The 26,384-nt window shown below is 42.8% G+C and overlaps 1 protein-coding gene across 1 annotated transcript in view; it reads left to right on the forward strand.

Annotated features, from left to right (window-relative positions):
* The first annotated feature begins 722 nt into the window (after positions 1-722).
* lonrf2 (LON peptidase N-terminal domain and ring finger 2) overlaps positions 723-26,384 on the forward strand; it is a 31,530-nt gene continuing 5,868 nt past the window's right edge. The window contains exons 1-7 of the mRNA XM_055148855.1: positions 723-1,952; positions 4,175-4,504; positions 17,209-17,327; positions 18,440-18,562; positions 23,500-23,679; positions 24,680-24,887; positions 26,288-26,378. Coding sequence (XP_055004830.1) covers positions 1,553-1,952; positions 4,175-4,504; positions 17,209-17,327; positions 18,440-18,562; positions 23,500-23,679; positions 24,680-24,887; positions 26,288-26,378 — 1,451 coding nt within the window. The 5' untranslated portion in view covers positions 723-1,552. The remainder of the gene's footprint in view (positions 1,953-4,174; positions 4,505-17,208; positions 17,328-18,439; positions 18,563-23,499; positions 23,680-24,679; positions 24,888-26,287; positions 26,379-26,384) is intronic.

Here is a 26,384-nt window from a genome sequence, read left to right on the forward strand (position 1 = left end):
TGATAGAAAACGAAGAAACACGTCCACACAGCAGGAGTTAGTCCTGTTAAATCCTGGTTTAGTCCTGGTTTAGTTTTGGTTTAGTCCTGGTTTAGACCTGGTTTAGACCTGGTTTAGAACTGGTTTAGACCTGGTTTAGACCTGGTTTAGTCCTGGTTTAGACCTGGTTTAGTCCTGGTTTAGACCTAGTTTAGACCTGGTTTAGTCCTGGTTTAGACCTGGTTTAGTCCTGGTTTAGACCTGGTTTAGACCTGGTTTAGAACTGGTTTAGACCTGGTTTAGTGTCCGGTAATGAGTGGAATTACCGGAAAAAGGAAAAAAAAAAAAGGGTATTGCCCCAAATGTGAAAATAGGAAAATCCCTCTGTGTAATCCATTTATTTCAACAAAGTAACTGTAATCCAATTACCACTCACTTAAACAGTAACTGTAACTGAATACAGTTACTCATAATTCGTACTCTGATTACTTAACTCTAGTACATGTAATCTGTTACTCCCCAACACTGTGTGTGTGTGGAGGAATGCGCCCGCGTCCTGGAGCGGCTCTTTGGCTCTTTGGCTCTTCGGCTCTTGTGCGCACGGGCCCGCTGCTCTCGTGCGCGCTCCTCCGCTCGTCACTGAAGGTTATACAATCTGAGCTTATATAAGTGAGCCACATACCAGCCAATCAGCGCGCGGCCCGAGCGTCACGTGACCCGCCGAGCCTCTGAATGTAGAAGATCCAGAGCAGAGACAACCTTTAGCTCCGGAGCTCCGCGGCGCAGGCACCATGGCCCCCCGCGGACCCACAGCCTCTACCGCCGGGATCCCGACGCTTCTCAACGCGAGGACATGACGCCCGGACTGGGATAGTCGTGTGTTTGGCTCTGGGACATTTGGAGAGACTTGTGGAGGCGTCAGGGCAGAGTTTTGGAGGACGTTAGCGCCGTTAGCCTCGTTAGCTCCGTTAGCTCCGTTAGCTCCGTTAGCCTCGTTAGCTCGGAGCTCCGGCGCTTATATAAACACAGCGGGCGGATGTGCCGCGGCTCGCCGGGTAAACAACACCGCAGCCCGGCCTCGGAGCGGACACCCGTCGCTTTATGACGGTGGATCTAAAGTAGCACCTTTTTATTTTTAGTTTATTTAGTTTTGTAGAAGTTAATGAGGCAGAGTAAAAGAAAATGTAATCTCCTTAAACAGAGGCTCAGCCCGGAGGATCTAAACTCTGCTCACTCGAAAAACACATTTAGATTCAGCAGAAGTTTTCTTTTATTATTATTATTATTATTTTTAACATTTTTGTCATTTTCTAAACCCGCGGAGGAACCGAAGCAGTGCTCGGTTCATCTGGGCCAACTAAAAGAACAGAATCGAACCGGGGAGAGTGGCCCGTGAAGAGTCCCCGGGCCACAGCAGAGACAGTCGGGCTCCAGTCGGGCTCCAGTCGGTGCTGACCGCGGTGGTCGTGTGACTGACCCGGGTCCGAGCCTTCTTCACCGGCGATGGAGGCTGGGGCCGAGCGACGCGCAGAGCCACGACACAAGCTGAAATAAAAACCCGCTCGACAGAGACATGGAGACCGGGCTCATGAACCACCAGGGCCCGGCCGAGGTGTTCATCCACCCGCTGTCCAACCCGGGGGCGGCGGGGATCTGCCCGGAGATGCTGGAGGTGGCGGAGGAGGCGAACCGGGCGGGGGACTACGATCTGGCCGTGGAGATCTACAGCTCCCAGCTCCAGGACCTGCCGCAGCCGGACCGGGGCTTGTGTCTGCGGAAGGCCGACTCTCTGGCCAGGGCGGGTCGGATCTCGGAGGCGCTGGAGTCGTACTGCACCGCGGCGGGGATCAGCAAACTGCAGCCGCACGAACTGCCCCTGCTGGTGGAGACCATCGCCAAGAGTCTGCGGGAGAAGGAGCTGGGCATCCCGTGGGCCGCGAGTCACGGCCACGGGGGCACGGGGGAGGACGGAGGTGAGGGCTGCTTCTGCTTCTTCCTGCTCTTAATGCGCTGCAAATTTCTCTGAGCTGAACTAGATTTTTCAACTTTCATCAGGTTATTCGTCTTGTTTTCAAATGTATTATCTACTTACTTGTTCTGAGATGCTTCATTCTAGTCTAGAGATAATTTTACTTGACAAATTCTCTTAAAATAAACTCATCTTGCTGCACGGACAGATAATTTCACTACTTTAAAGTCATTTCCTGATAGATTTGGGTGTTTTGGTCAAGCTAGAAAGCAGAAAAACAGGCGTCTATAAAAAGACACAAGCCAGAGAAAATGTTCAAAACAATCTTTGACCAACAGAGGAAGTAAAAAATAACTTTATTTTTAAAAGCGTTTTATAAAAATAATACCGAAGGCTTTAAAATCGCGTACAGGAAGAATGCAAAGAGAGATAACGAAGCAGACAGTCGGAGATTAGAAAACAGAATCATAAAAATGAGATTAAACATGATAATAAAATAAATACAGAAATTATAAACAGTGACAAGAAGGTCAGTCGATAGAAATGAAGTTTAAAAAGTGATCTAAATAAAATACAAAAAATTAAAATAGAAATTAAAAACTGAAAAGAAGACCAATCCATAGAAGTGAGCTTAAAAAAAGTTATATAAATAAAATACAAATAAATAAAAATAGAAATTAAAAACTGTGAGAAGAAGGTCAGTCGATAGAAATGAGTTTTCAGGAGTGATTTAAACGATGGTGCTGATGATGCTCACGCTTACGCCTCCTTTTCTATTTTTACTACCTCTTTAGAATTTTAGTTTCTACCTTTTACGTGAGTCCAGATAATTTCACTTGTGAATCGTTAAACATTTGTCTAAGTTGAAGTCTTAAAGTTCTGAGCTGTAGCTTGGTACAAAAGGAAACAAATTTAAAAGGAGTAAAAAACGTAACCCGATTAAAGAGGACAAAGCTGGAACTTTACCGAATAGTTTTTAAATGAGTTTTGTATGATCTGAAACTACTACAGCTACTACTACTACTACTGCTAGGATTAGGGTTGTCAAAAGTGTTCTAAAACTACAAACTGGAGTGTTAAAATTAACTCTGACAGAATCATTTTGAACATTTTCTCAGTAACACTGGACCAAAGGTAACACTTTGTAGAGTTATCCTGATTTAACTCAACAACACACAAAGGAGTTTTATTTTGACACTTTATTTGAGTTAATATAAGATGAAATTATCAACAAATTATTATTATGAATTAACACTAAAGGAAGTTGAATTAACACCAGGGGAGGTTGAATCAACTCTGGCAAATAACCCAAACTCAAACCCCCATTTCACTTTCAAATAGTTAAAATAACACTTTTTGTGTTAAAAACAACTCATATTTTACCCTGAAATTGTAACCCTCCACAAACTGGATCAAATTTGACATTTTCTGTCGTTTATCAGCAGTAGTATAAGTCCACATAGTTCTGTGTTTAAAATTACAGTATTATCTTTAAAAATGATTGTTTAATGGTGCACTGTGTAACTTTTCTGGCAGAGGGAGGCCTCATCGGTTACTTATCTCCATGGAAACGTTATTGCTTTACCTCCAATATTCCAGCGTATGGCTTTAAATTTTACAGTGTCCATAGAAATGAGCAGGAGACGCCACCAGGGCAAAGTGTCGGGTCAGAAAAAAGAACCTGAAAACACGGTTTAAAACTATAAAATGTAAGGACCCAGGTTTGTTTACGTTTAATTTGGACAAAAAAAGGGTTAAAGATTTCAATGTCATTTCATCTCGAGTTCTGCAGCTCTTATTTATCTCTCAAATCACGACGGAAGAGTTTTGTTTGAATAAATGTTCAAACATTATGAGAAGTTCTAGATCAAAATCATATCATGAGTTGTTGTACAGTTGTAGGGAGTATTATCTGTTTGTTGTACAATTGTAGGGAGTATTATCTATTGTATCGTTGGGAGTATTATCTGTTTATTTTACAGTTGTAGGGAGTATTATCTGTTTGTTGTACAATTGTAGGGAGTATTATCTATTGTATCGTTGTTGGGAGTATTATCTGTTTATTTTACAGTTGTAGGGAGTATTATATGTCTGTTGCACAGTCATAGGGAGTATTATCTTTTCCATAAGTGTGAGTTGTACATTTGTAGGGAGTATTATCTGTCTCTCTCACACTTGTAGGGAGTATTATCTGTACGTGTTCCTCACTGCCCTCTGTGTCCTCAGAGTGCCCGGAGGAGGACGAGGCCCTGGACCTGTTCTCGTGCCGTTTGTGCCGGCGCCTCCTGCAGGACCCGACCACGCTGGAGTGCGGACACACGTTCTGTAAGCGGTGCCAGGACGAGCGCGCCGCCCAGGACTGCGCCCAGTGTAAAGCCAAAGCGCCGCCCGGCCCCTGCCCCCAGCGCCGCGTCAACGTGCTCCTCTGCGGCCTCCTCGACAAACTGTTCCCGTCGGAGAGCCGGGCGCGCCGGCTCTGGGTGGAGGCCGAGCTGCACTGGAAGAACAACAACCTGAAGGACGCCCTGGACAAGTTCAACGCCGCCGTGGAGCTCGGTAAGACCAGCGCCGGGTTCAGCAAAAACGTTACAGAAGCAGAGAGGGGTCACGACAAACGCAAACGCCGCAACAAATACAAATGCGACAACACAACAAAAAGCCACAACACAACAAAAAAAGACACAACAAACCAAAAAAAGACACAACGGAAATGACCGTGGGACTCTATTTTAATTTAAGCGCCGCAACAAATACAAACGCCACAAAACAAATGCAAATACAACACATTAAAAAGCCGCAACAGAAGTGACCGCGGGACTCTGTTTTCCGACGGACCGATCAAGAGGCAAGTGAAGAAGAAGAACTACAACGTGAAACGAATAATGATAAAACAATAAATTACTTTTACTTACGTTTCCAACTTCTCCGTTCCTTTACTTTTCACGTTGTAGTTCTTCTTCTTCACTTGCCGCTTGATCGGTCCGTCAGAAAACAGAGTCCCACAATCATTTCCGTTGTGGCTTTTTGTTGTGTTGTGGCATTTGTATTTTTTGCAGCGTTTGTTGTGACCCCTCTCGGCTTCCGTACCACGTCCTACCCGCCCGTTTAGACTCTAGTGAGATCGTCCCGGGGCGTCCGACATGTACCGTATTTTTCAGACTATAAGTGGCTCCGGAGTACAAGTCTCTCCGGGCAAAAAAGGAAAAAAACACAAGTCGCATTTTCTGGGGAAATGTATTTTATAAAATCAGAGACCAGGAGCAAACATTTCCTGTTGAAAGTCAAGTTCCCGAGGATAAAAATGACAAAATATTTGATGGCGAGTGTCTTTTGTTTAGACGGTGACGGTGTTTTTGGGTTAGTCTGATTCCTGAGCTGGTTTCACTTGGTGTAAACCGTGTGACCTGCAGCATTAGGATTCGTTCGTTTGACAGTAGGCGGGACTTTTTTTATTGAACCAGTCGCTGCTGTTTGTTCGTGACGTTTGTAAAGCTCCAAATCCTGTAGGAAGAAGAACAATAATGTCTTTCCCCGAGATCAAATTCACCAAATATTCTCTTTGTTTCAACTTTAAATCCGTCGATCTGGGGAATCGCCGACAACGCAGAATGTCTGTCTCTTCTCTGATTGGCTTCAGCCCGAACTCACACTTCTGGGCTTTTTGTGAATCGTTGAGTGTTTTCTGATTCCGGATCTAGAGCTGGACAGAAATGAAACTGAGCGGAGGCACTAGGGGGCGCCAGACTGACTAGTTTTTTGGTTTTAAAAATGTAAAATTCTGTAACCAGCCTCCAGAGTGTAGAAGTTGAATATTCTCGGCCGTAGTGTTTCCGTCGACTCTGGTCACATGTGCTCAGGTCATGTACGAGTTTATGTCACACACACACCGAGTGTCCCCACCGAGCCGCCTGACACACACACACACACACACACACACAAATGAATTCCACACACTTTTACGTCACCGGATACGTGCGAACTATAACACCGAGAAAACAACTGTAAAACAGAAACAAACCACTCAAATACGAATAGTGTCACACAATAAATTATTATTAATAATAATATTGTTAATGATAGAAATTCTGGTTTAGTCCAGGTTTAGTCCTGGCTTAGACCTGGTTTAGACCTCATTTAGTCCTGGTTTAGTTCCTGGGTTAAACTTGGTTTAGTCCCTGATTTAAACCCAATTTAGACCCTGTTTAGACCTGGTTTAGTCCCTGGTTTACACTTGGTTTAGTCCCTGATTTAAACCCAATGTAGTCCTGGTTTAGACCTTGTTCAGACCTTGCTTAGACCTGGTTTAGTCCCTGATTTAGTCCTTGTTTAGTCCTGGTTTAGGCTTGGTTTAGTCTTAGTTTAGACCCGGTTTAGTCCCTGATTTAGTCCCTGATTAGACCTGTTTTAGACTTTATTTAGACCTGGTTTAGACACAGATATTAGTTCACTTGGGTAATAGAAGAGAAAGTTTGACCTTTTTAAAGTGGAAAATCACCTGAAATCGTCTAAAGAAAGAGTTTTATTTTTAATATCGTCATGTGTGTCTGAGTGAACTGTAGTAGTAGGTCTGTGTCGTTCCTGGTGTGTGTCTCTGTGTGTGTGTGTGTGTGTGTGTGTGTGTGTGTGTAGTTCCCGGTCCTCTGTGTGTGATCTCAGCGTGACCTAGTTTTGTGAGTGTGGGAGCGTCCAGCAGAGGGCGCTGTTCCTGAGGTCAGTGGTTACATGATCCTGTGGTCATGTGTTACCTCAGAGACACGTGTGATCATCACTGTGTCCTTTATGACGACGCTTATCACCGCCACAAAACACCGACCAAACCTCCACCTGACCTCATTAACACCTGTAACACTCCTCGTTTAGTCCTGATTCAGTCCTGATTTAGTCCAGGTTTAGTTCTGGTTTGTTCTATTCCAGGTCCTGTAGTGGGGTTTGTGTTGGTTTGAGCTGTTTGTTTCAGTCCTGGTTTTGGTTCTAATTTTGAACTATTCTTTTCCCAGTTCAGTCCTGGTTTAGTCCTGGTTTAGTCCCGGTTTAGACCCTGTTTAGACCCTGTTTAGTCCCGGTTTATTTGTCCTGGTTTAGTCTGGCTTTGGTCTTGTTTTAGTCCTGGTCTAGTCCTGGTCTAGTCTAGCTTTAGTCCTGTTTCAGTCCTGGTTTAGTCCTGTTTCAGTCCTGGTTTAATCCTGTTTCAGTCCTGGTTTAGTCCTGTTTCAGTCCTGGTTTAGTCCTGTTTCAGTCCTGGTTCAGTCCTTGTTTAGTCCTGGTTCAGTTCTGGTTTAGTCCCGCTTTAGTCCTGGTTTAATCCCACTTTAGTCCTGAAGCAGGACTAAAACACTGAACCAGGACTAAAAACAGTTCTGGTTTTGTCCTGTTTCAGTCCCGTTTCAGTCCCGTTTCAGTCCTTGGTTCAGTCCTTGGTTCAGTCCTTGGTTCAGTCCTTGGTTCAGTCCTTGGTTCAGTCTTGTTTCAGACCTGTTTCAGTCCCGGTTTAGTCCCGGTTTAGTCCTGGTTCAGTCTGGATCATAAAGGGGCTGGTTACATAAAGCTGAGTGTAAATGTAGGTCTCGTGTTTCAGCAGAGCGTCCTACTTCTGCTGGGGGGAAATGTCCTGTTTCCTCTGGTCCCTGAAGAGGCTTTGCTCTCGGGCTTCTGCCGCTCGTCTCCGAGTCTGTGCGGAATGTTTCACACTACGGCATTAAAACTTTCTGTCTGTCAAACTTTAACAACACAGCGATAAGTCAACATTTATTTCAGCAATTTTACTTCAAAATCTGTTAAAAAAAACTTCACCAAATTAACTTTTTAGTCGATTTGCTGCGTCCTTTTTTTCACTTTTTGGTTCGTTTCTCTCACAGTTTTGTTGAAAATCAAACTCCTGAACAGGACCATGAACGCTCAGACTTATCGCCTGGATTTTATTCTTCATTTTGCTTTTTAAACTCCTAATTTTTCCCCCTAATGAAGTTTTATACATCTTTTTTTTTTTTTTTTTTTACTGCAATCTGTTATTTCACATCCTGCACACTCGAGGTGTAACGGTACAAAAAAATCACGCTTTGGTTCGTACGTAGGTTTTGACGTCACCGTTCAGTTTATTTTGCGGAGCAAAATGCAAAACTGTTTGTGTTTTTATTAAATTGACAATTAATCTTAACATTATACGAACGTGAAAATAAAATAAAGTCAAAGTGCAACTGGTAAAACTAATAAGTGAAATAAATATTCTCAAATAATCAACAAATGTTTGAAATATTATAAAAAATAAATTCCTTGTAAACGGTAAATAGAACTTTTCAGAAAGTAAGAGCAGCACGAACAGTTCCAGCATCAACTTTTACTCAAGCTTCAGATTTTTGGACAAAAAACAAACTTGTGTCCACAGAGTCTGAGAGCAGAGGATGAACCTGCTCCTTTGCTGTGGGGTCAGAGGTCGCGGGTCTGGAGGGGGGTGGAGTGTCCGTGCTGCTGGTGAAAGGTGAAAAGTGAGGACGGCGGCGTGACCATCGGAGTTTTTTTGGATGCTCGTGGTTTGACGTGGTCAGGACGTGGTCAGGTCGGGGTCAGGTCGGGGTCAGTTGTTGTTAGTTGTTGTTGTCACGGCGTCGCTCTGACTGTAAAACACTTTGGGAAACACTGGTTCCTGGTGAATTTTAAAGAGTGGAGTCTCTGTGGAGCTGCACATGTTCAGACGGAGGCTCAGTCGGTCGAGCGTTCGCCCTCTGATCTGAAGGTTGGTGGTTTGAATCCCGCTCTCGACATAAACTTCATAGGTTGAGCGTCAGATCCACAGGTTGGTGGTGTGATTCCAGCTCCCACAGATGAACACTGTCGTTGTGTCCTTGGGCAAGACACTTAACCCACCTCACCCCCAGTGTGTGTGTATGTGTGTATGTGTGTGAGTGGTTCTTTGTTGTAAAGCACTTTGAGTCTTGAAGGTGGAAAAGCTCTATTTACCATTTATCATGTAGTGGAGGAATGTAAACACACACAAATGGCGCAAACTCCCCGACGCCCCCGCGCGAAAAGGTTCAGCACGAACACATGAACCATTACACCTGTTTGTTTCACTTTAGTCATCTTTTAGTCCTGGTTTTAGTCCTGGTTTAGGCCTGGTTTGGTCCGAGCAGCAGCACTTTTTTTTTTTTTTTTTTTTACATTTCGTCATTCTGACACACGAGGGAATTATTAAGATGCAATGACACTTTTTTCAAGACAATATTTTCGCGGACTGGTGTGTAAATCCTGGTTTTAGTCCTGGTTTAGACCTGGTTTTAGTCCTAGTTTAGACCTGGTTTAGACCTGGTTTTAGTCCTGTAACTGCTGGGCATTCCACCCTTCGAGATGTGTGTAGAGCTCCCCCAGCGTGCCGTCACTGGCTCTGCTCTTTTTGCCGTGTGTGTTTTTGTGCATTTGTTTGTTTGTTTGTTTGTTTGTTTGTAGCTCTTTGGCCTCGCCCCCGTCGCTCCGTCGTGCCACATCTCCAACAGGCTTCCCGTCTCCATCTGTGCCCCCATGACGCCGACGCCAACACCACCAGACTGTTTACCCGGCGCTGCTGTCACACTCACATATGCCCGAGCGGGCGAGGGGGGGGGGGGGCGAAGGCGGCGACAGGGGGACGGGGGGTTAGAGCTCAGAGCCCAGAGCCCGACCTCGACTCAGAGATCAGACTAATACCAGGTGCTTAAGGCGTTAAGGCGACCGCGCTCAGACTCTGCTGCCGTGGATTTGAAAGGTTTAGATGAAGTTGTGGTGGCGCTTTTTTCAGGACAATATTTTCACAGACTGGTGCGTAAATCCTGGTTAAATCCTGGTTTAGAGTTTATTTAGTCCTAATTTTAGTCCTGGTTTAGTCCTGGTTTAGAGGTGTGGTCCATGCAGTGTAAACAAGGCAAAAAAAAGGTGCTGCCTCAAACTGTGAGCAGGTTGTCGCTGTGGCTGTCACAGAGAAGGTCCTGTCCTCCTGGTTTTCAGTCTCGTCTTAGGCCCCAAGAGCTCGACCTCGAACCTCAGAGCGAAACCGATAACTGCGAACGTAACGCCCCGGGTCAGAAACCTCTGAACACGTCACTGAAGATCACGAGCTCCAGAAACAAGAAACAGAAGAGCGGAAAATCTAATCTCAGCAGAACAAAGTTTGATCAACGTCATCGTGTTGTTTTTTTTAACGTCGTTTTGCGTTTCTGAGCGACACATTTCATGCTGGAGTTATGAGGAAGAGTCTCGACTCCCCAGACCCGTTAGTTTGAGAAACGAATGAACACAAATTCAAGAATTTAGTTTTTCTTAGCCGTACGTCTGTGAAATAGGCGATTTGAATTTAACTTGAGGAAACCTGTATGAACCTGACCAGGCCCGGCTGAGCGTCTGAGATCTGGTGATACCGGACTCTGTGTTCACATACCTGAGCTCCAACACAGATTTCAAAATGTTTTCCAGTGAGAAAGGAATTGGAAAATGTTCGTCTGCAGCCAAGAGGCGGGCGGTCAGTGTGGAGCTCTGCTGGATCTTTCCTGGACAGTTTTGGAACAGTCTGGAACTGCATCAACTCAAGTTTACGTGAGAGCTTTAATCCTGAATCAAAATGAATTCTGCTTTAAAAAGTCCACGTAAACACTTAATCCCTAACGACAATGATTATTGGGAATTAAACTTAATTCTGAAGTGTTTGGTTCATTCTGATTTTAAAGCTGAATGAATTTCGTTCCTGGATGTTTGTCGTTTCTTCTTGTTAAAAATAATGCTGGTGTTTCGGCGCATGTTCGTTGTGTCGTCCTTCGATCCGGCTCCACCAGTCGTGTCTCGGGACTTTGATCCACGTCTCTTTGGATTTGTGAGCGGGATGCGGGAGTGGGCCGAGCTTTTGTCTTCTTCCTCCTTCTCCGACGCTCTTCCCTTCTCCTCCTCCTCAGCTCACAGACGGAAAGTGTGATGAGACGATTCTCCAGCCGCTGCTTCACAAGCCGAGAGGATCACAACAAACGCAACAAATACAAACGCCTCAACAAACACAAACGCCGCAACAAATACAAATGCGACAACACAACAAAAAGCCACAACACATTAAAAAAGCCAAAACACATTAAAAAGCCACAACGGAAGTGACTGCAGGACTCTATTTTCCGTCGGACCGATCAAGAGGCAAGTGAAGAAGAAGAACTACAACGTGAAAAGAATAATGATAGAACAATAAATTACTTTTACTTACGTTTCCAACTTCTCCGTTCCTTTACTTTTCACGTTGTAGTTCTTCTTCATCACTTGACACTTGATATCACGGTCCGTCGGAAAATAGAGTCCCGCAGTCACTTCTGTTGTGGCTTTTTAATGTGTTGTCGCATTTTAATGTGTTGTGGCGTTTGTATTTGTTGCGGCGTTTGCATTAAAATAAAGTCCCGCGGTCATTTCCGTTGTGTCTTTTTTTGGTGTGTTGTGGCTTTTTGTTGTGTTGTGGCGTTTGTATTTGTTGCAGCGTTTGCGTTTGTTGTGACCCTCTCGGCTTCCGTATAATTATGATCAGAACCAATGCGGGAAAAGTTTGGATGGTGTTTGTGTCCGTGGAGGAACGACAAACCGAGATGACAGAAAAGCCGGGAGCAGCTCAAGTGTTTGTTTAAATTCGTTGGCGTCTCTGTCCAATCAGAACCTTCCCCACCCCCAGACGCTCACACGCATTAAATAAAAAACATTTCACCAGTTTAACACGAAACAACAATTCAACATTATTATTCTTTACATGGAAACTCTGATTTTCCTGAAGAGCAGTGAAGCATTTAAAGTGTAGAGCACAGTGTTGGTCATAAACCGCACACATGTCGTGTAAACACTCGTGACATTCATGTGATCGTGTCAGAGCTCGCGGTTTCGCCTGGAGGAGGAGGATGATGATAATTATTATTATTATGTTCTATTATTATTATAACAACACTTGTGGTTTTCTTGACACTCAGAGGCACAGTTCAAGACAAAACACAGAGTCAGGACCAGATTCAGGCTCAGAGCAGATCATGAGCTCCTGGACGAGGCACCAACGTTCAGCTCAAGAATCATTTAAGTTACACAACTGCAGAGAACGACGCTTTACCAACGGACCAATCAGCAGAGAGACTTTCCACTCATCAGTTTTTAGTTATTTGTAGATTTTTTATTAAGTCTCCGTTCAGTCTGCAGCCTGAAGTGACCCAAATCTGATTTTTTTTTTTTTTTTTTTTTGGTCCCTATTAGGCCTGTAACAATAACAAAATTTGCTGGACGATTAATTGACCATGAATTTATTGCGATAAACGATACTATTGACATCTTGAGACCAATTTCAACTAATATAATGACCATGGAATAAAAATTCTAATACATCCTCTCAATGAACAATAAACCTTACTAAAGAACATTTAACACAGGAACTGCAAGACAAACAAAAACAACAGGCCTAAATAAAACAGACTTAACACAGGATTAATCTAATGTGTCTGACTCACAGTGAGGAGATGTTCACAAAAATGTACCTGAATAAACCACTGTTTGAACCAAACACAACCAAAGAGTTAAATAAAATGGATCATTAAGTCTCTGTAACAAAATTGTCCTTAAAAGTGATTTTAGTGATTGTCTTACACTGGTGTGTAGTGGTCACTCTCTCTGTGGCTGCTGCTGTGAGACTCGTCATTTTGGTCATTTAAATGTTCGTATTAACGCGACACAGGAAGTTATTCCACTATGAGGGAGCCTCTGTCTTGTCTGGTGTCGTCTCGGGTCAGTTTTCGGGTTTGGGTTCTCCTGGGAGCGGGGCTAGTTCTGTCACTTGGGTTTGGGTTTATATCGACTGTTCGGGTTTGAGACATTTCTTCTTGTCGTTCACGTTTCGCTCGCTGTATTTGACGCACGTGGCCGTTGAGACGTGTCCCGCTCACTAGTGCTGATTCGGCCTTTTGACTTGTTTTGGCGATGAACGGAGATGAACAGTTTTGTTACTCTGACAGCGGCACTAGCTTGTGTTGTTAGCGCACCGCTCAGATTACGCGCGCATCCGCTCTGTTGATAAACACGGCGCACGTTGGTTCAAGCGTCATTACACTTGGTAAACGAGAAGAGAGAGCGACAGAAGCGTCTAACATTCAGTTTCTTTGAGAGCGAGCGAGAAAGAGCGAGAGGAAAACAAACAAGCTGCAAATAGAATTTAACGTGGCTGGAAAAGTTATAGAGCTTGTTAAAAGTTATCGTACGATTAATCGATTTATTGATTATCGTTACAGGCCTAGTCCCTATGCTCCTGTATCTGATGTTTTAATGAGTCTGAACCACACAGATCCGATTTATTTATTTTTTTCAAATGTGACTCAGGACACTTGGATCTGTGCTCCTAAAACCCAAACAGATCTGATCTTTTGTCTGAACGGTCAGGTCACATTCATCCACCTACACGTCCGGCTCAGAGTCTCGTCAGTGGAGGGAAAGTGACGTTAGTGAGTTCATATTTGTGAGGATCGCTGTGTTCAGGTCTTATCGGAACCAAGAAATGTCTGAGCGCGGCTACAGTCGGTCCTCGCTCCAACGTCAACGAAAAACAAAGAGCCTGTGAGACCAATACAAGGAGGATAAAGACTCAAACAAACGAAGCGGCCGTGGACGTGTCACCTGGACATTTGACCAACAACTGGACCGGATTTTGGAAGACGAGCCCAGAGTTTAGGAGCTTTTGAAGTTCACACTGGAGATCACGTACAAGTCGCGTTTAACTGGAAATGTGAACGACCTCACAAAAAAAACAAACGTATTTCACAAAAATGTCCAAATTGAACATTAAGCCCTGCAGTCTAAACGGAACCTAAATGACCTAAAAAAACCTTTAAAAAATGCCAAGATGGGACTTTTGGCTCTTTTATTGGATCCAAAATGCTTGGTTCCGTTCAAAAGTCCGTGTCTTTTTTTATTTATTCACCCTGCGCCCACAAAATTATGGAATGAACTGAGCCGTACTCCAGGAAACCGCGCTCCTGAACCTCTTGGAACTCTAAACACCCGATGCCGCCTTTTTTGTGAAATCCAAAAAGTTGGAATTCACAAAAAAGTTCAAATTGAGGATTACACCCTGCAGTCTAAAAGGAGCCTAAATGTGACCTAAAAAAAACACCGAGATGGGACTTTAGGCTCTTTTATGGATCCGAATCACTTGGTTCCGTTCAAAAGTCCGTCTCTTTTTTATTTATATTTTAATTTATATGATTACAAATGAATCAGAGAAATGTCCACTGGTTTCTTTGGATCGTTTTCGTTATCGGGCTTGAAAAAAACCTCTTCGATCTTTACCAGGACACTTCACCCTGCGCCCACAAAATTACGGAATGAACTGAGCCGTACTCCAGGAAACCGCGCTCCTGAAGCTCTTGGAACTCTAATCACACAACGCTGACTTTTTTGTGAAATCCAAAAAATGCAAATTTTAAAAAGTCCAAATTGAGGTTTAAGCCCTGCAGTCTAAAAGGAGCCTAAATGTGACCTAAAAAAAACACAGAGATGGGACTTTAGGCTCTTTTATGGATTCGAATCACTTGGTTCCGTTCAAAAGTCCGTCTCTTTTTTATTTATTTATATGACTACAAATGAATCAGAGAAATGCCCATTGGTTTCTCTGGATTGTTTTTGTTATCAGCCTTGAAAAAAACCTCTTCTGTCTGTACCAGGACACTTCACGCTTCGCCCACAACGACACAAAGGCCAAATCACGGAATGAACTGAGCCGTACTGCAGGAAACCGCGCTCCTGAACCTCTTGGAACTCTAATCACCATACGCCGACTTTTTTGTGAAATCCAAAAAAAATGGATTTCACAAAAAAGTCCAAATTGAGGTTTAAGCCCTGCAGTCTAAAAGGAGCCAAGATGTGACCTAAAAAAAACGCAGATAGGGGACTTTAGCCTGTTTTATGGATCCGAATCACTTGGTTCTGTGCAAAAGTCAGTCTTTTTTATTTATATGATTACAAATGAATCAGAGAAATGTCCATTGGATCGTTTTCTTTATCAGCCTTGAGAAAACCTTAAATTTTTACCAGGACACTTCACCCTGCGCCCACAAAATTACAGAATGAACTGAGCCGTACTCCAGGAAACCGCGCTTCCGACGCTCTTGGAACTCTAAACACCCGACGCCGTGAGACTTCTGAGAATGTGATCACACAAACGAGCTGCTCCGACCGGTTTGTGTTACGGCATCGACTTCGATTGCTCTACTTAAGATCAAATTACGTTTTATTACCAAACGTCGCCTTTGATTTATGTCTCTCAGGATCTGTGCCACTGGACGAAAAGCACGACGCGTGAAAGGCCTAGAAAGTTCCACAGTATGTCTTTATTATTACGCTTTTATACTTTTATATCCACGGAGACCTGCAGGTGGCGCTACCAGGCGAAGTCTAATGCCGTACAGTGGAACATTCAAAGTAAAGGCAGTAACGTCGGCGTGGAAACGAGCAGACGGCCGACGGTCTGCTGGGGAAAAAAAATTACTGTGCGATTTGTTCTTTTTGAATTTCAATTAAGAATGAAAAACGATAAAATGTGAAAACAGTTTATTTAATTTTTCTGTTTTAGTGTCAAACAAAAAAGCAGATTTCAACCTCTATTTCCAGTATTTAATTTAAAGTTTATTTCAAAAAACAAAAATCTCGGTGCCGATTTAAAGTTTCATATTTTATTTTCTGGTTTATTTGTCCCGGAAGTTTTGCTGCTGAAGAACGAACCTGAAAAATCGTTGCAGTTTCGTGGACAAACATGTTTCTTCTTCTACAGCGACGCGTTTATTTTCACGTCTGAGAAAGTCGTTGTTGATCCATGACAAAAAAAACGGGAAGCAGCAAGAAACTCTCCTTTGTTCAAATCAAAATATCAAAATTTTAAATGTGCCGAGATCTCTTTAACTTTAAATTAAATATTGGAAATCAAGGTCGAAATCTTTTTTTTTTGTTTGACACTAAAATAGAAAAATTAAATAACAAACTGTTTTCACATTTTATTGTTTTTCGTTCTTAATTGAAATTCAAAAGAACAGTAAGTTACACAGTGCACTTTTAATTTAGTTTTAGTTTTAGTTTCTGTCTTTGCTTTTAAAACATTTTTGTTTTTGTTCCACATCTTTCTCAAGTTTTGTTTGTTGCCGTTTCTTTTGGTTCTGATTCTCCTGCAGCTTTGTCAAAACTTGAAGCACAAACAAGAAAAAATCAGAACCGAAAAAAAAAAACAAAAAAAAAACAAAACAAACAAAAAACAAAAACAAAACAAAACTGACAAACAAAAACAGAAAAAAAAAATAAGAGGCAACGACAGATATTTTACACGATTACACAAATAATTTGATTGGAATCTTATTTACTTTATTAAAACATTTTATTAGATTTTTATTATTATTTTTTGGTATTTTGATTTATAATTTTTTTCTTGACGTTTTAAAATCTTTCCTTTGAAATATTTGACTCAAAGTTGATTGATTCTCTTCGTGTGAAAAGTGTAAAATATGAAAGTTCTGACGCCAAAGACCTTGTTGTTTTTGGAATGTTTTATTTCATTATTTTAGGGGATGTTTTACTGATGATTTAGGAATCTTTTGTTTTATTTTAGGGAATATTGTAGGAAAGTTTTAGGGATGTGGGTTTCTCAGACGTGAATCAAAAGAAACACGACTCCAGGTGTGTGTGTGTTTTTTGTGTGTGTGTGTGTGTGTGTGTTTTTTTTGTGTGTGTGTGGACTAAACGTCGTTCAAACGTGGGTTAAATCTGACAAAGTCTATTTCGGGCAGCGTGGGACCTTTTTTTAAAATGGACCAGTTGTGTTTTTCAGTAAAAATGGGGCACAGAGTGGTTTAATTCAGCCAAACTATTCTTAGAAAAACCTCCAAAGGCCAAATAGAAAAGTAATTGTTGAGTACAACAGCAGCAGCAGCAGCAGCAGCTCTGGTCTCCTAACCCGTCTAACCTCTTTACCTGACCTCCATAACCGAACGTAACCTCCACTTTACGCCGCCTTTCACGTCTGTTCCGTAACGCCGCCGTAACGTCTGAGTCACCTGAACCGCTCGGCTGCAGCCTTTTATAACCAAAACGTCATAACCGCGCCTTTTGTTTTGAGGGATCGGGTTACACAGCAGTCGTGTTATGTCTTTGACCTACTTCTGACGATCTGCCAAAGTCCCGCCCGCCTCCTGACCTGCTCCCTCTCTCTCTCTGTGTGTGTGTGTGTGTGTGTGTGTGTGTGTGTGTGTGCGCGTGCGCAGCGCCCTCCACTGGACGGCTCCTGGTACAACGCGCAGAGCTGCACATGGAGATGCTGAACTACAGTCAGGCCGTGCAGGACGCCAGCGGCCTGTGTCGCATCGCCCCCCACTGGACCAAGGTGAGAAGAGCAGCAGCAGCAGCACGCCGAGGAAGACGTGGGTTTGTTTATTCTAGGAGGGTTTAGGAATGAGGTTTTATTTCATTGTTTTGGAGATGTTTTTGTCATATTTTAGGGATGTTTTGAGAATATTATAGGAATGTTTTGGTGATGTTTTAGGAATGTTTTTTGGGAGGTTTTTAAGGTAGGTTTTACGGATGTTTTAATTTCATTATTTTAGGACGTTTTAGGAATGTTGTCCTGTTAATGTTGAATTATCTGTTACATAAAGGTGAGCTGTACAGTTGTGGGGAGTATTATCTGTCGCGGGACAGTTGTGGGGAGTATTATCTGTCGCGGGACAGTTGTAGGGAGTATTATCTGTCGCGGGACAGTTGTAGGGAGTATTATCTGTCGCGGGACAGTTGTGGGAGTATTATTGCGGGACAGTTGTGGGGAGTATTTTAGTTGTGGGGAGTATTTATCTGTCGCGGGACAGTTGTGGGGAGTATTATCTGTCGCGGGACAGTTTTGGGGAGTTTTATCTTTTGGGGAAGTTGTGGGGAGTATTATCTGTCGCGGGACAGTTGTGGGGAGTATTATCTGTCGCGGGACAGTTGTAGGGAGTATTATCTGTAGTTGTGGGAGTATTATCTGTCGCGGGACAGTTGTGGGGAGTATTATCTGTCGCGGGACAGTTGTGGGGAGTATTATCTGTCGCGGGACAGTTGTAGGGAGTATTATCTGTCGCGGGACAGTTGTGGGGAGTATTATCTGTCGCGGGACAGTTGTGGGGAGTATTATCTGTCGCGGGACAGTTGTGTATTATCTGTCGCGGGACAGTTGTGGGGAGTATTATCTGTCGCGGGACAGTTGTAGGGAGTATTATCTGTCGCGGGACAGTTGTGGGGAGTATTATCTGTCGCGGGACAGTTGTGGGGAGTATTATCTGTCGCGGGACAGTTGTGGGGAGTATTATCTGTCGCGGGACAGTTGTGGGGAGTATTATCTGTGCGGGACAGTTGTGGGGAGTATTGTAGGGAGTATTATCTGTCGCGGGACAGTTGTAGGGAGTATTATCTGTCGCGGGACAGTTGTGTGACAGTGTGTTGTGTGTTGTGTGTGTTTTTCAGGCTCACTACCTGAAGGCCACAGCTCTGACTCGAGCGTCGCGCACGGACGAGGCGCTGCAGGAGTACTTCCTGTGTGTGGCGCTCAAACCGGACTGGACCAAAGCCAAACTGGAGGCGCAGAAGGTAACGAGGCATCGGGGGGGCATCGGGGGGGGCATCGGGGCATCGGGGGGGCAGGGGAGGGCAGGGGGATCTCCTTCTCCTGGTTCTTGGTACATGGAGAAGAACCTGATCTGTGGTCAGACCAGAAAGACGTTTAAAACCAAATAAGAGCCTGAAGGATCCACTCAGTCCACTTCTTTACAGTCTGTGGGTTTGTGTCTCCACTAGAGACGGGCATTCGATGAAATTTTCTTAATCGATCGTTGGAAGAATTAACGATCGATTATCGATTAATCATTAACGTTTTTCTATTAAAATGATCATCATTATTATTACTATCTGCACTAATCTGCATCAATAAATTCAACTTTACGACATATAAACATAACGACTCTAGATCCACATCAGCTGTTTGACATTATAATGTGTTTAATTCAGTTTTGTTCAAATCTCACAGAAACAAAACTTAAAACCACATCACTAATTTACATAAACTAAGTGAAGATAAAACTCCAGCTCTTGTGTCGCTGATGTGGTTCAACTTGTGTTGGATTAAAAGACATGACTCAGGTGAATACAGGTCAGTGTGACCAGATTTGTGTTTGTCAAAACCAGGACAGCGTACGGGGGGAGGGGGGCGGGGCCTCGTCATCCACATTGAGCGACTCTCACCTGGAAAAACTTTTTCCCACTGGACACAGAAACATATGTGCTGCTTTATCCACTGTGCACATGGACTCACACTTGTCCCAACGCAACGGAAAGTGTGGAATTTCTTCTACAAATCCTGGTTAAATCCACATTTGTGCTTCGGTTCGTTACAGACTGACCCACTGTTTGTGTCTCGCTCCTTCTGATGCAGAGACACATGTACACACCTGTTTGGTCACGACACACACAAACATACATTCAGTTTGTCCATTAAAATGAACGGAATCGATGAAACTCTTAATGATCAATTATCGATTAATCCTGCCCATCCCTAGTCTGTACTGAACAGTAAAACATCAGGATTCTCTGTGTGTGTTTTTGTTTTGGTCAGAGTTTGTCCAGTTTTCTTTCAGAAACAGAAAACAGCTCCACAGAGACTCGCCGCTGAAATATTCTAACAGACGAGGGTTTGATTTTTCGTTCACAGACCCTGGGAGACGGCAAAGAGATTCACTTTAAATACTTCAGAATCACTTTTGGCTTCACATCGGTTTTAGAAAAAGACTGAGACATTTCTATATGATACAACATAAACTGAGAGTTCAGAAAGAAAACATTCCTAAAACTTCCCTAAAATAATGAAACAAAACATCTGTAAAACATCCGCGGGCTTTAATCAAACTCGCTCGTGTTCGCCGCTCGTCATATAAACACTTTCTCTTTTTCTCACACTCGTCTCAGAAGGTTGAGTCAGAAAATGCATGGAACAGAACAGAGTCTGAGTCCAGAAAGACGTGTGTGTGTGTGTGTGTGTGTGTGTGTGTGTGTGTGTGTGTGTGTGTGTGAGTGTGTGAGTGTGTGAGCGTGTGAGCGTGTGAGCGCAGACTGGAGGGGGAGGAGCCTCGTACCGTCTCTGTGTGAAGAGTCGACTGGTTTATTATCAAATATAAAACAGTCTGAGAAACTCTGCTCTAGGGCTGGTATCATTAAGGAGTTGCCGATACGATACACACCTCGATACGCAGGCCACGATACGATACACACCTCGATACGCAGGCCACGATACGATACACACCTCGATACGCAGGCCACGATACGATACACACCTCGATACTCAGGCCACGATACGATACACGATACACACTCGATACACAGGCCACGATACGATACACACCTCGATACGCAGGCCACGATACGATACACACCTCGATACGCAGGCCACGATACGATACACACCTCGATACGCAGGCCACGATACGATACATACCTCGATACAGTGCACTTTCGATTCGATATGATATATTTCAAATCGATTCGATACGGTTCAATAAAAAATAAAGGCTAAATCGTGGCTGTGATACTAAAAGTCTTTGTTAAATCACTTTTTGTGCAAAGTTCATATGAAACACAAACATTTTAATCATCAAAACAGTAAAAATGTCAAATGTGTCACATAAATGAGTTTCCTTTCACTCCACAAACAACAAAACTGTAGCTGTAACAAAATAATTTAGTAAAACACACCTAAAAATACTCTAAGTCAGGGGTGTCAAACTCATTTTGGTCCGGGGGTCGTGTCCAACCGACTCTGATCCTAAAGTGTCCGGATCAGAAAACTCATGACATATAAACCCCAAAAATAACAATAAGTTCAAATATTTTTGTAAGGAAACCCAAATCTATTACAGAAATCTTTTTTAATTGTGGAACTCTGTTCATAATATTTTGTAAAAGAAAATCTGAAACTTTAAGAAAAATGCAATTTCAACACAAAGTTTGAACATGAACTTGTCTGTAAACAGGAATAAGTCCATTTTTGTTGTAAAATCCTGCACTCGGCTCCACTTTTCTCATGTTGGACATTTTTCTGATGAGGGTGTCACGGTCAACAGTCAAAACGATCGTCCTTTAAGAGCGTTTGGAAAGAGACAAGTCTTCATTTGTGCTGCTCTGGTGGGAGGGGCCACGTACAGAGACGCTGGAGACGCTGCTGTGATAAACACCACACAAAATTAACAAGATTTTAATAGAAAATATAATTTAAAATATTTAATAGAAAATCAGCCGAGGGCCAGATTAAAGGTCTTGGAGGGCCAGATCTGGCCCCCGGGCCATATGTTTGACACCTGTGCTCTAGGTGAAATATCGATGCAGTAGCAAACGATATCAATACGGTATCATCACAATAAACGATATGATATATCGATATTCCGATATTTTTGCACAGCCCTACTCTGCTCTGATTTTCACTGAAGAAAAATGAACTAAACACTTGACACAAAAACTCCAGCTGTGCACCTGTTGTGTTTTTAACATCAGTTTTTTTTTTTTTTTTTTTTTCTCATGAGCAGAAAAAAATCACATGAGGTTTTTCTTTTTTTCGTCTTAAATGTATCGAAATCAAATCGATATCGTGACCCGAGTATTGAGATATGTGTTGAATCGTGGGAAAACTGTGTCATTGCATCTGTGGTAAAAAGGCTCCGTGTGTGTGTTTGTGTCACATTGGATCAGTGAGAGTGAAGTGTAAACACACACACACAGACACACACACACACACACACACACACACACACACAGACACACACACACACACACACACACACACACAGACACACACACACACACACACACAGACACACACACACACACACACACACACACACACAGACACACACACACAGACACACACACACAGACACACACACATCACACACACACACACACACAGACACACACACAGACACACACACACCACACACACACACACACACACACACACACACACACACACACACACACACACAGACACACACACAAGACACACACACAGCACACACACACACACACACACACAGACACACACACACACACACACACACACACACACAGACACACACACACAGACACACACACACACACACACACACAGACACACACACACAGACACACACACACACACACACACACAGACACACACACACACACACACACACACACACACACACACAGACACACACACACACAGACACACACACACACAGACACACACACACAGACACACACACACACACAGACACACACACACACAGACACAGACACACACACACACACAGACACACACACACACACACACACACACATGACACAGACACACACACACACACACACACAGACACACAGACACACACACACACACACACACACACACACACACACACACACACACAGACACACACACACACACACACAGACACACACAGACACAGACACACACACAGACACACACACACACACCACACACACAGACACACACACACACACACACACACACAGACACACACACACACACACACACAGACACACACACACACACACAGACACACACAGACACACACACACAGACACACAGACACACACAGACACACACACACACACACAGAGACACAGACACACACACACACACACACACAGACACAGACACACACACAGACACACACACAACAGACACACACACACACAGACACACACACACACACACGGCTGACATTCTACAGAGGAAGAAGACTGAACCTGGACTTTACAGACTCATGTTCTGCTCCTGTAGAAACAAATGTTCAGTTTGTAAAACAGACGTGACACTTTCATTTACATTTACAATAAAACTCACTATATTCTACTTTGGAATTCATGAATTGGTTATGTGTAAAACATGAGATTAATCATGATTAATCACAGAAACTTGTGGGATTAAGATTCTTATTTCTGTCCAGGTGTAAATTTTTTATGTATTTTTTTAAAATTGGCGCCTCCCTCGGGAGGTGTTCTGGGCATGTCCCACTGGGAGGAGGCCCCGGGGAAGACCCAGGACACGCTGGAGGGACTATGTCTCTCGACTGGCCTGGGAACGTCTCGGGATCCCCCTGGAAGAGCTGGAGGAAGTGTGTGTGGAGAGGGAAGTCTGGGAGGCCCTCCTCAGACTGTTGCCCCCGCGACCCGACCTTGGATAAGCGGAAGAAAATGGATGGATGGATTTTATTTTTAATATATTATCTGTGACATAAGGGTGAGTTGTGGTACAGTTGTAGGGAGTATTATCTGTGACATAAGGGTGAGTTGTGGTACAGTTGTAGGGAGTATTATCTGTTGCATAAGGGTGAGTTGTGGTACAGTTGTAGGGAGTATTATCTGTGACATAAGGGTGAGTTGTGGTACAGTTGTAGGGAGTATTATCTGTGACATAACGGTGGTGGTGTTATACAGTTGTAGGGAGTATTATCGCTGACCTCTGTGTGTCTGTGTTGCAGGTTCTGAGTGATCTGTTCTCATCGGTGTTCGAGCGCGAGGACATGCCCACGCCCCTGCACCCGCTCCAGGGGGGTCTGGCCACCCGCCTCATCAAACCCGCCGCTCTGCTGGGGTCCCTGAAGGCCCCCGGGCACCGAGCGGGGGGACCCTCCTCCTCCTCGTCCTCCTCTTCCTCACAGGTACCACACACTCACACACACACGAGTACGAGTACAGCAGGAGTCTCCACAAACTGAAGGAGTTTAGAACGATACAAAACACTCAACAACGGCCGCGTTTACAGGAGAGATTTAAGTCTGAAGAAAAATAATTTAATTCTGAATCAAAATTCCTCTTTAAAGTCCATTTAAACACTTATTTCCTAATGAAAATGATTATTCAGATTTTTTATTATTATTATTTTTTTAAACTTTTTTTTTTTTTCTTTTCAAAAGAACATAACAACTTTCCCTGAGACAAGAGTATAGAATATTACTTATACAAATGCACTATACAAATCCCAGTAAGTGTGTGGTATACATTATAATGATAAAAAAAAAGTTAATCATATTAGCCCAAATAATAAAATAAATAAATAAATTGAGATTATATTTAAAATTAAATAAATTCAATACGTACATAAAAAAATACATATAAATATATATATATATATATATATATATATATATATATATATATATATATATATATATGTGTATATATATATATATATATATAATGTAATGTAATAATAATAATAATAATAATAATAATAATAAATTGAATGATTATTCAGATTTAAACTTAATTCTGAAGTAAGCCAGTGGTTTATTCCGATTTTAAAGCTGAATTAATTTATTCCTGGATCCTTCAAGATCTTTCAAAAAGGTAATTATAAGAATATAATTAATTAAATTTACCCGTTACTTTCCCCCTGAAAGTTGCTGCTTTAGTTCCTGTGTGATGAAAATTCTATTAAATGACAAAACAAAATCTCCTGAGAAACACTTGGTGCAGTTTAAACAGTAAAATGAGCTCAGTCTGCCTCATCTCGTCTCACCAAATGCACCAGAGTCAGAGTGTTTGAAGCTCTTCTCCTCCACACAGATCCAGACTCTGTTGGTTTTTGTAAAGTTTAGTAAAAGCTCGTGTGCGGTCGGGAAGCGTCTGCTCTGTAACTCCGAGCTGTTTCTCCTGCAGGACTCTGAGCTGAGCGTGAGTAAAACTGCTCCTCCTGAAGACTCCAGACTGACTCTGCCTCCGGGCGCCGACCCGCCGGACACGGGGCCCGGAGGCTCCAAGAGTCGGGCGGGCGTCCTGGCCGCTCTGCCCGCGCCCCCTGGTGGCCTTAAGAGGAAACACAGCGGAGAGGGGCCCTCAGGAGCCCCGTCGAAACTGCTCAAGACGGGTGAGACGCCACTCAGACCACACTCACACTGCAACTTCAACAACACTGTATGAAAACTGGACTTTTCTGAGATGTTTGTATTTTATTATTATTACTAGTAGTAGTACTTTTTTTTTTTTTTAATTTAATTAAATTTTATTTTAAAAGATTTTTAATAAAATGTTTTATTATTTTTTATATTTTAATGTTTTTTTAAATAATAAGCAGAAGAATATATATATATATATAATATATAAAATATATATTTTCGATTTTGATATTATATTTAATTGTTTATATATATTTTTTTATTTCAATATAAAATAATACACAATAATTTCAATATAAAAATAAATAAAATAATATAAATAAAATAATATACAATAATTTCAATATAAAGTAATATATTTATTTTCATATAAAATATAATTTTCTTTTTTTTTTTAGACTTTCACTGGACTTTTTTGAGATTTTTGTTCTATATAACCGTATTCTCACGTCAAAACTTGGAGTTGTATTTTGCTTCATTCGTTTCATTAATACCCTTTGTTTGATTCACATGTTTAACTCTTTATTATGAATCTGTCTACATCTCCAAAGCTCCAAACGCTCTGTTCCACCTTGTGATGTCATGAAGTGATCGTTTTCAAGTGAAACAAAACACACTCTTTGTGTTTTGTTTTTTTTTTGTTGAATTTTTGGACAATTTTCAACTTTATCGCTCATTCGCTAAAGTGCACACTGTCTCCACGATAACTGCTGAACATTCCGCCATAGAGATACATGTGGAGCACCCCCAGAGTGACGTCACTGCAGAGTATCCACTATCCACTTCTTGTACTTTAATTTATTAGAGACTCCGGGCAATTTCAGGCCTGAAACGATCCAGGTGATTCTAGTGAAGGTGTGTGGAGTTTAAAAACACAGTGGAGCGCTTGCTGTATCGCCACATGATGACTTCACAAGGTGGAACAGAGTGTTTTCAGTTTGGGAGAAGAGTTTAACATGTGGGAATGAAACAGAAACACAAGTCCAGGTCTGTTTTGTGACGAGGAAACTGGTCTCCCTCATGCTGATGTTGTGTGTTTGTGTGTTTTGTGTGTGTGTGTGTGTGTGTGTGTGTGTGTGTGTGTGTGTGTGTGTGTGTGTGTGTGTTGTGTGTGTGTGTGTGTGTGTGTGTGTGTGTGTGTGTGTGTGTGTGTGTGTGTGTGTGTGTGTGTGTGTGTGTGTGTGTGTGTGTGTGTGTGTGTGTCTGTGTGTGTGTGTTGTGTGTGTGTGTGTGTGTGTGTGTGTGTGTGTGTGTGTGTGTGTGTGTGTGTGTGTGTGTGTGTGTGTGTGTGTGTGTGTGTGTGTGTGTGTGTGTGTGTGTGTGTGTGTGTGTGTGTGTGTGTGTGTGTGTGTGTGTGTGTGTGTGTGTTCAGGAGGTGGTCAGGGGGCGCCGCTGTGCGGGGGCAGGCTGGTCCCGGCCGAGCTGCTGGACAGTGGAGACCTGGAGTGTTCTCTGTGCATGAGGTGAGC

Source organism: Boleophthalmus pectinirostris, unplaced genomic scaffold (assembly GCF_026225935.1).
Source record: "Boleophthalmus pectinirostris isolate CB_2022bp ecotype Guang Dong unplaced genomic scaffold, ASM2622593v1 HiC_scaffold_1, whole genome shotgun sequence".
Classification (NCBI taxonomy): domain Eukaryota; kingdom Metazoa; phylum Chordata; class Actinopteri; order Gobiiformes; family Gobiidae; genus Boleophthalmus; species Boleophthalmus pectinirostris.